The sequence below is a fragment of the Gymnogyps californianus genome, chromosome 3 (genome assembly GCF_018139145.2).
Source record: "Gymnogyps californianus isolate 813 chromosome 3, ASM1813914v2, whole genome shotgun sequence".
Lineage (NCBI taxonomy): Eukaryota > Metazoa > Chordata > Aves > Accipitriformes > Cathartidae > Gymnogyps > Gymnogyps californianus.
Window position 1 is genome coordinate 89219161 of NC_059473.1, and position 12663 is coordinate 89231823.

At 39.6% G+C, this 12663-nt stretch overlaps 1 protein-coding gene across 1 annotated transcript in view; it reads left to right on the plus strand.

The window, feature by feature from the left end:
• SNAP91 (synaptosome associated protein 91) overlaps positions 1-11976 on the plus strand; it is a 72168-nt gene extending 60192 nt beyond the window's left edge. The window contains exons 24-30 of the mRNA XM_050893245.1: positions 679-828; positions 2223-2253; positions 3487-3598; positions 6681-6764; positions 6835-6939; positions 9202-9302; positions 10585-11976. Of these exons, the coding sequence (XP_050749202.1) occupies positions 679-828; positions 2223-2253; positions 3487-3598; positions 6681-6764; positions 6835-6939; positions 9202-9294 (575 nt within the window). The 3' untranslated portion in view covers positions 9295-9302; positions 10585-11976. The remainder of the gene's footprint in view (positions 1-678; positions 829-2222; positions 2254-3486; positions 3599-6680; positions 6765-6834; positions 6940-9201; positions 9303-10584) is intronic.
• The last annotated feature ends 687 nt before the right edge of the window (positions 11977-12663 follow it).

A 12663-nucleotide genomic window follows, 5' to 3' on the forward strand; every position in this document is an offset into this window, starting at 1 on the left:
TAGCATGTACCTTAAATACAGATCAGAAGATAGAATGCTAGCATGAGATGTACCAGGCGGTTTGACTTCAAGGGATCTAAAAAATGAACTTCTGAGTTACACGACTGGACTAAGGAGGCTAGCTCTGTCAGTGTGGATGGTTCTGGTTCCTTCTGATCTCATAAGATGTTAGAAGGTTTTCCCAATTCCCTGCTGCTTGCAAGTGAATTGAGACTTTCAATCCTGTTGCTGTAAGATGTCAAGGTATAAGACTGCCTTTGCGACAGTAATTCTGACTGGTGTTTGCTGCAAGATGTTCATTTTAAAAACCTTTAAATGAATATCTCCTGACAAATGTGTGTGCACCTGACATCTCTCTAAGGATGGCTGTAGGAAAAATAGTGTCATGTGGAAGTGGTGCTGTATCTATGTAGATTCAACTCTTCAATTAAAGTCCTTTTAGGCATGTCCTCTCATATTAGTTCTCATCAATATAGCTCTTTCAGGATTACTGTACATTCAGTGTCTAGTAAAATGACATGCATGCCCTTGTTGGCGTTATTTTTAATGTCAAACAGTGTTTTGGTAAGACTCGTGACGTGGCTGTCTGTGCTATATTTGTTGGAGCAACAGCAGAGCATCAGGTAGTGTTTTTCTTACCACAGCTGCTGTTCTGACCCACTTTCCTTTCACTTCCAGTGTTTGACGGCTTAGGTGATCTTCTTATGCCGACTATGGTTCCTTCTGGTCAGTCTATAGCACCTTCAGCCACAGCAACAGTCACCGCTTCAGCAGCGAGCAAAGGCCTCGGAAGTGATCTTGATTCGTCTCTTGCAAACTTAGTGGGCAGTAAGTGACAAATTTTGGTTTTAAGTGGTGTGGCATGCAACTATGTCACTTTTCCATGGAGCCAAATACCTGTCTATTTTAGCTTGCTTCAATGTCCTCCTGTTTCCCTGGGGAGATCGGGGAAACTATAGACAGGACTAAGGCCTGATTCAGGTAGCTGGTAGTCTGGGTTCGTAACTTGTCCCTCTTTGTGCCCAGGACCTGAGTTAAATAATGGGATCTGTTTGGTAGATATGATTTGTAATGTGTGAACGTCCCAGGTACATTCAGGGGCACATCGGACTCTTAATGGACGTGCCCCTGTGTAGTAACAGTTCGAAAGGTGAAAATTGTCCAAAGCATCTGATAGCACTGTGGAATTTAAGCAGAAAAGCTGGTGGACACAAAGAGCTGACTTCTTGCTTAATGAGAGGAGGAGTAGCAGTAGGGTGAGGAGTGCACAACAGCCAAGAACAGACCTTCTCTCAGACAGTGAACTTTCCAAAACATGTTCTTGAAATGCTAAACTAAAAAATGTTCTCTTTCCTTTAGTAGGAAAACGGCCTTTATAACTAGAGATCAGTAGCTGCAGCCCCCCAAAAAACCTAAGAGGCCCACCTACACTAAGGTGTAATACTACTGAAGCTGTACTTTGGAGGATTGTGTAAATGGAATACTTTGTTAGTATATGTAACACCACAGCAAAGATATAACTGATCTTATGATGCATACTCTTCTGTTAGGTGGGGGGGGAACTACCATGCTTAGAAGTCAGCAGGACTCTTAATCACTTGAAACCTCTTCTGCAAGTCATTTGGTATATCGAAGTTTGGGGGAGAAAATCAAACTTAGCGATCTGTGACTTACAGGACTTGTACTGGTCATGTGAGAAGAGTATTCTTTAAAACTTATCTTAAAACTTCTTACAAAGAGTAATTAAGGAAACTACTTACATGGGAGTTCCCATGCTCCCATAGAGCAGATAAAACAGTGCAAAACTTCCAGGTAATGTTCAGATTTATGTGTACGTGAAAAAGAGCTTTTTATTTCTGTATGTATAATGAGGAACAGAAACTAGTGTTGTCATTCATGGTAAATAGTTCAGTGCTCTTAAATAACTTAGCATTTTGTAGACCTAAATATATTGTTACTTTGGTTTGCTTATGCAGCAAAAATGGCTTCCTCAAGTATAAGACATCTGCAGGGTTCCTCAAAAGTTTGTCCTGAAGAAGGGGTAGATGTGGCCAGTCCTCTGATGCTGCCTAAATGAAGACAGCCAAAACTTTATTACTCTGTATAAGCCCATGTGCAATGAAACATGAGCTGTTACTTTGATATGCTTTAATTTACTAAACACATGACTTCTTTTTTTTTTTTTTTTTTTTTTTTTTTTCCTTTTTTCTTACAATTTTCAGATCTTGGAATTTCTGGTACTACTTCAAAAAAGTAAGTTCAACTTTGTTTAAAAAAAAAAAAAAGAAGTAGTTTTCAACTCGGCTGTATAGTCTTATATCTATTTCAGTGTTTATTAAGAATCAATGATTTGGTTATGTGCCCCCTCCCCTCCCCCCCCAAATCAGTTCAGAAAAATTCTGGAAAAAGTATTCTATTCTATACAGGTTCACTGAATAATTAAGGTTAAATGTTCCTGACATAGCTTTTAAACCTGCTGGCTTTGACCTGAGTCTTAGAATTTTTTTTCTGTAAATTACTGTCTTCATATTGGATAGCTGATTTCCAAACAACTTAAAATGAACAAATAGTCCAGATAATAAATTGTATAGCTCCCCTCAGTAATCTAGGCTAATATGTAATAGTTTTGTTATCTTTTTACAGATGCTGGATGTGCTTATCGTGTAGGCATTGGAATACTTGTAAAATAGAAAAGTTCATTCCATGCAGTGAAAAGCTTTTTGCAAGAAGAAATGTTTACAGCTTTGCATTTACTTTTGAATGTATCTTCTTAATCTAACTGATTGCTTACTTCTGTGCTGAGTCTTCCTCTGTATGCAAGACCAGTTTGATGTGCGTACTTCAAAACAGTTTATGCCTCTGTGCAGATGATAGGAGGGATATGTATAAACACATCATGAGGTTTATCCCCAAAACTTAGCTTCCTTCAATCTACTTCATTCAAATGGTGTATCTTATTCTGGATAGAGCAGCCTCTAACAAAACCTGGTTTTGCAAAAGCCCTTTTATTCTACGAATGATTTGTTTCTCTTGTATCTATCAACTTTTTTCAGAACTGAATGCTTTCCTCCTTCAGCTGTGTGAGCAAGATTTCCAGCAATGAAATGACCCTTCAAAGACTTCTAGTAGGCAGCTCTACTGCCTGGCCCCAGTAGAATAGGCAGTGGCAGTACCTTTTCCTACTTTGCAAGGGTATATGCAATAATATGTTACCTTCAGTCAATACTAAGTAAAACTTCTCTTTAATTTTCACCACAAAGGCCCTAACCATGTAACTGACTTCAGTATAGAGTGTACTGGTGTCTCCTGCTAACAACCCTTGAAACTGAGTGGCACTAAAAGCGTATCTTTCTGTTAATAGCTTAAACTGCATACACCATAAACTAATGTAGCTGCAAGCATAATGTTAATGTATACTGCAATTGGTTTTCATTTTCACTGTGAGGGTATGTAAATAATAGCTCTGTCTCTCTCCCTCTCTATTAGGGGAGACCTTCAGTGGAATGCTGGAGAGAAAAAGTTAACAGGAGGAGCTAACTGGCAGCCAAAAGTAGCACCTGCAACATGGTCAACTGGTGGTGTCCCAAGTGGTCCATTGGTAAGTGGTGAATCCATCGATACCATTGGTATTGAAAGGTCAGTATTTTAAGAGACTGTGCAAGCATACGTGTAGGCACTGCTCCTGTCTACTTCAGCTAAAGAGTTTGCTTCTGTATAAATGATATAATTGTTTCAAGTCACATTTTTAAGACCAGATTTACAGCTGGCATAAATATATTGTTGAGTTCATGTCAATGAAAATACACTAGCCTATGTATCAAGATGTTACTCTACATGTACACTTAATGCCTGTGGACATTTCCAAGTGTGTGGTTAGCCATATAGGTCTTGCCAGCACCAGGCCCAGGTCAATTGCCCAAAAGACAATGGTGTTGATCCAAAGCTGAAGTACTGGAAGGAGAGAAAATATAATAGGTTTTTCTCAAGCTTTCCTGAATGAAGTAGATCCAAAGACTACACAGTATTCATATTGATCAGGTGATTGATGTTAGATTAGAAGTGGGTAGCTTGTTTAGCAGAGTAAACCAGTCTGTTGGAAAAGTTAAGATTGCCCTGTAAAATGTATCAGAAGGCACTAACTTTGAGACAAGAGGGTTGAATTGAGCTAAAAATCTAAATTTGGCACAAGAGCAACTTGATCATGAGTAAGCTAAGAGAGTAATCTGAAGAGGGGTCATACCTCATCTCGTCAAAGTCGCACAGGGCATAAAACAGCCTCCATTTGAAAAAAGTTGGGTTGGGAAGGGAAGGACTGTCAAGGGGGAGCATGACCCGTTCAGTTCCCTGCTGCCGCAGCCAGATGTTAATGTGACTCTAAGCATGTTCCAGCTTGTTCCTTAACCTTATGGAAGATACAAGAATTCCCTGAACTTGGTACTTCATTTGAATGTATTAGTTGTAACGTCAACTTTTTTTCTTAATAGAAAGGCTGGGCAATACTGTACAGTGTAAGTGAATTTTTTTTGATTTCTTATTGTACTTACTTACTAAACACGAAGATACTAACAGGACCTCATCTGCACTACAGTTATTACCGCTGGCTTAAAACTAGCTAGAAGCTACCTAACACGGCTGCTCTTGGACTGTCTGTCCAGCAGACAATTCTCAGGCAATGTGTTGAATATGGTAGTAGCGATTAACCATTTCTGTGCTGTAAGCTTGAAAATAATGGCTTCAAACTGTCTTTGCTTTACTTGGATGTGAACTATCTGATGACTTGCACTACCTGAAATTTCTAACTTCTGTAACATCAGCCTGATCTTGTAGTGGTTTTACCATCAGATAAGTAAGTAGCCTTTCTGGAAAGCTGGGTGGTTTTGGTAGTGTTTCATGAAACATCAGTGCTATATATATTTCTTCAAAATCATGCACTTAAGTATTTTTTGAAACCAAAGAAAACCAGATCTGCAGGAAAAATAAATGTGGAGACCAAAATGAAGCTTTCCTTCATGTCACTGTTGAACCACTTAAGTTTTGGTCACTTCTTCCCTTCCTTGTGACCTTTTAACTTCTGGATTAAAGTCAGCAGAACTTCATAAAAGCCTGTTCCCTCAAGTGACCCGAGTGCTTTGTGGCAAAAGCAGCTTCAGTTTGTGTGGCCATTTTCTTGGCATCTGCCTAACTGGATTTTGAGCTACAATATGTTCCTGTGGCTGCAGTCAGATCACTGCATCTGATGTCATTAATCTGTGTCTTCTATTCCTTGCTTTCCATACCTGAGTGTCCAGACGTTGGTTTTAGTTTGGGGACAGCTGTGCTGCTAGTGCAGTGAAGCTTTTAATTGAAATGCTCCCCAGAAAACTTTCAGACTGGAAAAGAGGTTCGTAATTATTAGCCAGAAACTGTAGAGTGTTTGCTGATTAATGAATCTGGAACAGGTTATCCTGACTTGTCTTCAGTTTCCTAAGAAACTGGCATATTTTAGTCTGGAAGCAAAGATCAACCAAGGGCATTAAATGCAGCATTCACAGAAGTGGACTGTGCAGTGAGTAATTCCAACATATCTCCAGAGACACACTGTCCTTTGAACTGAAAGTGTGCTAGCCACTCTCCAAGTGCAGTGGGATGTAACTGACTCGAGGGAGGCGGTAAGGATGTGGAGGCTCAGGCGTGACCCTACAGCTTCTGTAATAGCTTGAGAAATTGTGCCAATCTACTTAGGCCATATGATAGCAGTAATGAGATTCCTAAAAATTCTGCTACCATTTTTAAATCGCTTCCTTGAATGCTTCCTGCCTCTCTTCAGAGTTATTAATAATTTGGATTGTATATACTTATGTGAAAAGGAGAGACCTGGATGCTTGCAAGGCCATAAGGAGACTCTGTATATGAGAAGTTACAGACAAGGGAACCAAAAGGGATGATGTGTAGGTTCTGCTAGGTAAGTGGGGTGGCCTTGTTCAAAGATGCTCTTGTGCTGTACATCCAGTCAGACTACTAAACTAACAGTTCTCTCTTCCTGAATCCTAGTGAAAGATAACTTTTTTCTTGTGGTATTTGAATGAAAATCATGACAAGTTAAGCATATGAATGAAAAACATAACAAGATGAACTAAACTCTCCTTAGTAAAGTATGTAATGGTTGTGATGGTGGCTTAAGTATGTGAACTTATTCTTTAAACTAAATGAATCTCACTGCATAAAAATACTATTCTTGTTTTTTAATTGGAAACTAATTATAGCAGTTATTTCCCTTAGCTTTACAATCTGCATAAGCTTTTACTAAAATACAGTGCTACAACAAGTGCTATAGTGTGTTGGCTATCAATTATGAAATTGGGATGCTTTCTTACACTATGTAGAAGGAGGAGGAAAATACATATTTTCTTGGGGCTATTTTGAGTTGTATTCAGTAATGGACTCCATTCATGAAGAGAATAGAGTCTGTCACCCTTGCTTTCTTACAAAGAAGCAAGCTGAGCATCAGCATAAGGACTCATTCAACTCTCTCATTCTTTGAAGCATTGTGGTTTTGAGGTTAGGTATTATCTGCTACATAACAGTCCTACTTTTCAGAACAACTTTGAGAATGCTGGAGACTCCGTGTGGTTTCCAGATAGTTGATGTTACAGAGATTCTTGCATTTTTTTAATATTTTTTTTTTTTTTTAAATATTTTAGGCGGGAGCCGTGCCTCCAGCAAGTGCTGTTCCTGCCACAGGAGGTACTCCACCTGTCCCACAGCCAGGAGCAGCATTTGGGATGGTGAGCCTCTTTTGTTACACTGCTCTCCTTTCTTCACCCAGAACCCTACTCACGCTGCGTTAATTCACAGCCCCCAGCAGGCACAGGCGTACCCATGATGCCCCAGCAGCCAGTTATGTACGGGCAGCCTATGATGAGGCCACCATTTGGAGCTGCCACTGGCCCTGGTGTACAGGTAAGCGTTACTGCTACATGAATGTTTAACTGCTCTCCGTTTCTCTAGGAAGTAGCTTGTGTGTATGCATTATCTCAGTTCAATTCTAGCTGTAGGTCTGTAAATGAGATTTCTCATAGTATCAGCTGCCTGACTTGCAACAGATCACATGAACCACCTTGGGTTTTTTTCAATTCCCTGGTATGAGACCAATGGAACAGGTTTGAAAAGGCTCCTACAGCTAACTACATCCAAGTTCTGGTTTTGGGGGATATTTGAGTAAAGCTCAAAGTGGAGCTGATGGGCATTCCTATTCTGTTCAGAGCTTGTCAAAATTTACTAGAGCTGCACTCAGCATCTTCCCTTGCAGCCCACCAAGAGATTCCGCAGAAAAACCAACCTTCTGCTCATGAACAAGCTAAGATCTCCAGTTCTTGGATGACAGCTGTTTCTCAGTAAATACAACTTTTTATCTGTTTCAGGCTGGTAGCTTGCTGGGTTTCTTTCGGTGCAAACCGATTGCATTCAAGTATGAATTACCGTAGTGTGTGTAACATTGGAGCGCTCAGGATGCATGCTTTTCACAGCAATGCGCAAATTTAAATATTGTGAAGTTTTTCTTCTAACTTACATTAAGGTGGAGGAATGCAAATGAATAATCTTAATCTTCAGTCACTCTCTATTCTTTTGTAAGTGGCAGATACATGACACTGCTTCATTTTTCATATCCTTAAACTGTATTTACCTAGTCTGACTTTGTGACAATCACATATTTAGACATGAAGGGGACACAAGTTTGGCCACCTAAAGCCAAAGCAAACCTATTCTTAATTCTATACTAATTAAAAATAACCAGGAGACATTGTGTCACAAGTTACTGGTTGCCAGGGAGATGAGTCCTTTCTTTAATATGATGAAAAAAATCTGATGGAGTAATTAATGATGAAGTAGGTTGAGTGAATAAAGACATGCCATCCTTCCTGTTGAACCGTGTGGTATCAACTGCTTCTCATAGTTTCCTAAGGATTCTTTTTAACTTGAAGCTAGTAAGTTTGCAAGTGCAGTGCTCTGTACCCACTTTGGTGCAAAGCTTTTAGCTCATAGCCACTAGGTGATGCAACATAAGCCATAATACCTGTTCCAGGCTATTTTTTCAAAGTAGAGTTTGGTTTGTAATAACTCTGCAAAGGAAAGGGCCCTTCCAGAGGAGAGGCAGGGAATGACTTAGCTGTAGTATTTTGCTGCTTTGTAAGTCAGAAGTCCATCTTGTCTTTCAAATAGGGTGGGAGGTGGAAGTTGATGCTGCAGCTCTAAAATCTGACTCATAACACTTGAAACCAAGCCACCTCCCTTTTTGGCGAATATTAAACAATCAACCTGTAGCAAACCACACTTTTTAAGCAGGGAGCCACATTCCTGTTGAAGTTTGTTTGGGTTTTCTGTGTAGAAATGGGAAGAACTTGAAACTGCTCTAAGTGAGAAGGTAGGTTGTAGGTATTAGAGCTCTGCATTTCATATATAGCTACTTGGTCTTGCTTTTCCTCCCACCTTAAACTGTCTCTGTACTTATATTATCAAGAATAATATCATGGAAGACACAAACAATTTTTTTCTCAGAGAAGGGTAGTCATCAAGGTGCCAGGGCTACATATAAAATACCTCTAGTGCTCTGAGTAAGGTAGGGATGGGGAGGAGCAAGGACAGGATGGGAGAATCATTTGGCTCCCTAGTGAGAAGAGTTGCATGGAACTTGAAAAACTGACATTTTCTGTGGAATAACTGATGATTTTTATACCTACCAGAGGAGGAACCGAGTATAATATAGTCACATCTCCAGTACGCTTTAGACTCTTATTTACATTACCGATGTAGAACAACTTGTACTTAAATGCCAGTTGACGGGATTTTCAGACGTACTCTGCAGCATGCACTCTGCTTATTCTGCACCTTGGTGTTTAAAATCTAACAATTGCTTAACCTCTGTCTGGATTGATGATCCTAACACCATTCTGTCTTACAGGGAGAGAGTGATTTGAAGCTATGCTAATTAGAATATGCAGTGTCTATAGCCTTACCCATTAAACCAGCCAAACATTGTTAACCCTGTAGTAAGGATGGAGTCTAAACAATGGTTGGGCAAAATGGCAACACGCTGAACTTGCAGAAAAATGAGAACTTTGTATGCTTGCAGTGTGCCTGTGTGAGAACCAGCTATATCTACCTAATGCTTGTGTATCCTTGTTTGCTTTGTTTTTTCCTGCCTTCCTGGCTGGCGTCTGTTAGCTTTCTCCAAGCCCAACTCCTGCTACTCAGAGTCCCAAGAAACCTCCAACAAAGGACCCATTAGCGGATCTTAACATCAAGGATTTCTTGTAAATGATAAGGTATTCTGTGACTGCCTGCCTCTAAGCACATTATGCTGTGGTATGTGTCTGGCACACAGATGTTGATTAGACTGGTAGATTGAATATGACTGATACAATTGTAGCTGCAGAGATAGGTAGAAACGTGCACTGATAATGTGGTGGTTTAAACAGAAAACCGAATTCTCTGTCCACGCTCTTAATTTTAGCCTGAAAGCTTGACTTTTGGCTACTTTTTTGCCAAAAGTGACTTCCAGGAAAAGTTATCTTCAATCTATAACTTACATTTTTGCCTTGTTTCCGTTCAGTCCAAGGGTTCATGGTTTTTGGTTTTTTTTTTCCCCTGAAATTAATACTGAAACAAATAGAATCATAACAGGGTACTGGGGGCAAAACGGTGCTGAAGAGGCTTGTTCCAGTCTTGTGGGTGTGGAAACAGATTTGGTGTCATAGGTGTGAAGGGATCAAAAGAGGAAAAGCTTACATATCCTGATCATCAAGGGAAGGTTGTTTGCATCTCGTAACTGCTTCCAGCTACTGTTCTCCCTCACCATACAATTTTTCAAGGCACTGCTTTTCTGAATGCTAAGGCATGAGGTCCCGAGCAGTGCCGTGTAGAACAGCAGTGGGGAAGAACAGAGGAGTAAATAAAAAGAAAAAATGGAGGAGAAGCAAAAAAACAGTACTGCAGAATGGAAGGAAAAAACAGCAAAAACTTTACTGTGAGGGTTTTGGAGAAGGATGTGAAGAGGGCCAAGTAGAAACATCAGATTGAATTGAACACTTCAGCCAATTAAAAAATAATAATGCAGAAGTAAGGTAGGCATTTTATAATTAAGACTACAATAATTTGCCAGGTGAGGAGAGGACAATCATTACGTATCTTTAAAGCCTTCTTCATAAGTCCCTTTTCTTTCTTCCTATAGCTTAATTCTAAGACTTGTTCTAAGCCCCCTCTGCACTGGAGTTAGGAGCAGTGGATGGGATCAGGCTGCTCTTAGCAGGCACCATCTAGTCCCACTTCGCCTTCTCCAAATTCCAGCCCCGGGGAGGTGTACCTGGCACTTGGTGGAGATTGCCAGGAGTGGAGATGCACCTTCATTGCCAGGACTCGCTGCTTTCAACTTGGGTTTATAGTAGACAGATTCATAACTGTCTGTGGGAAGACTGCTGCTTCATTAAAAACTGATAACAACTCCTTTGAGGTGTGAAGTGATGAGCAGATTTGGTGCTCTTTCTAGAATGTGCTTTATCATCTAACTCATTATTCCAGTTCTCATCTAATACTTTTCTGTATTCACAGCTGCAGTTTTTCTGACTGGATGATAAAAACGTGCGTTTGGAGTCTACAAACGGATGCTCAGAGTTTCAAAGTGAGCCACCAGTACCAAACCCAGCGCTTACTCAAGACTTTCTCTTCCTCCTGAAACGTGTAGCACAGCTGTGAAAGTGAACATTAGGAATGTGTACTACCTTAGCTGTTATCCCTACTCTCTCGAAATTTGTGTACTTGGGTTATTTGTGTTTTACAATTTAAACAATGGATGTATGTTTCTGATGCCTTCTAGTGCTTTTCTGAACCTATCCCATGGGGGCAGATTATGCAGCTGTTGTTTGGTGAGCCATTTGGAGCGATGTCTGTGGTTTTTGAAGGTTTCAATGTATATAACTTTTTGAGGACACCTAAAATTTCCCTAGGACTCAATTTCTCCTTTATCTGTTACGAAACATAGTGTGATAATACCAGGTAGTAAGGAAAATACTTATGAAATTGTGTGGAATACATTTTTTTTTTCCAGTCACAGGAATCTCAATTGTTGTGAAAAAATGTTTTATTTTTGTGACACTGTATATGTTAAGATAATTTAAAGTACTATAAAGGTAAACTTCCATAACAAATACTTTTTCGATGATTTACCAAGAATGAAAAACCATATCTGAAAGAATACCGTATTTATTGCTGGTTTTATTTTAAAATCTATTTTAATTATTTAAGTTTTTGCATTTAAAATTGGCATATTTATCAGTTCTTGCTAAATGCACTGAAAATAAGTAAAGGGTCAGTTTCTCTCCATGTAGTTGGAAAAAGCAACCATAGTTGTGCTGGCATTAAGGGATTTCAAATACTCTGAGAGCACTCTTTGGTATATCTGTAGTCAGAACATTACAAGTGATGTTACTCATCTCTGTTCGGTTCTTACGTACATCTCTTAATTTAGTGCTTACCTGTGTATGCCTTAGGCTAGTGTTTTCTCCATTGCCCCGAATGCGCTGTGAGTAGCTTTTGTACTATTGGTGATTAGATTTAATTCTGATCCAGAGATCCATGCCCTTTACTGTACATACTGTGTTTCTTTAATTTTTATTTGTTCTCATACTGTTTCTGCTGATGGCTTGGCGTAAGATCTTGACTCTTCAATGAGGTCACTGTTGATCAGTGTTACAAGTGGCTTGGCAGTTCTCTGTAAAAGCATATCGGGTTGGAAAGATATTCACCTAAAGTCTTTCAAATGAACTATTTAATCAATGTATGGTACCATTAAAAGTGGTTGTATCTGAATTTGCTGTGGGGATAACATACACCGTAATGGGAAAGTTCTATAAAAAGCTAATTTCAAAATGGCTCTTCTTTGTATTTCAGTTTAAAAAACAAAACAAAACACCCCAGTGCATGTGTGCCCTCTGAGATGCAATAAACACCTCAATCAAAGTAAATATCTTGTTGCCAGTTTCATGATCGTTGAGATGTTGAGCACAATAATACACTTTGAGAGAGGAAAAATGTGTATAGGTCCTGACACTGATTGCTGAGTCTGCTGCACATGGTAATGACTTTTGCTGATCTTTAAGCAGTACAGGAGAGATCCATACAAAGCCAGACAGAGCACAAAGCCACAGGTAAAGTGGGGAGAGGGAGAGGAGAATTCTGTAGTTTGACCTGTAACACCTCAGGAGGCTTCATTAAAGCTCTTCATCTCCTTAAACTAGAATAATATTAGGACTCTGAAAGTTTATAATACTGGTCCTGATTTCTTTCCTATGAGGTATCATTCAAAAGGTTATTGAGCGCTAGCACAGCTATGATGCTACAGGAATTGCTTGTGCTATGGTTCGTCTTATGGCAGGATTAAAGGAGGAGAAAATGTTTCATACAGTTTAGTACATTAAAGTCTTTCTGGTATGAGGTGACTAACTAGAGACGACCTTGATTTAGTAACAAAATAAAGTGACGAAGCAGTACTGAATGCCAAGGGCTGCTTCGAACTACTTTGTAAACAACAAAACACTGAAATGTCTTGATCACGCTCTGGTAAGATTTGAATCTTGAATTGGATTTCAAAGACATTTCCAAGTTGTGCAACCAGTAGGGGAGTGCCATTGC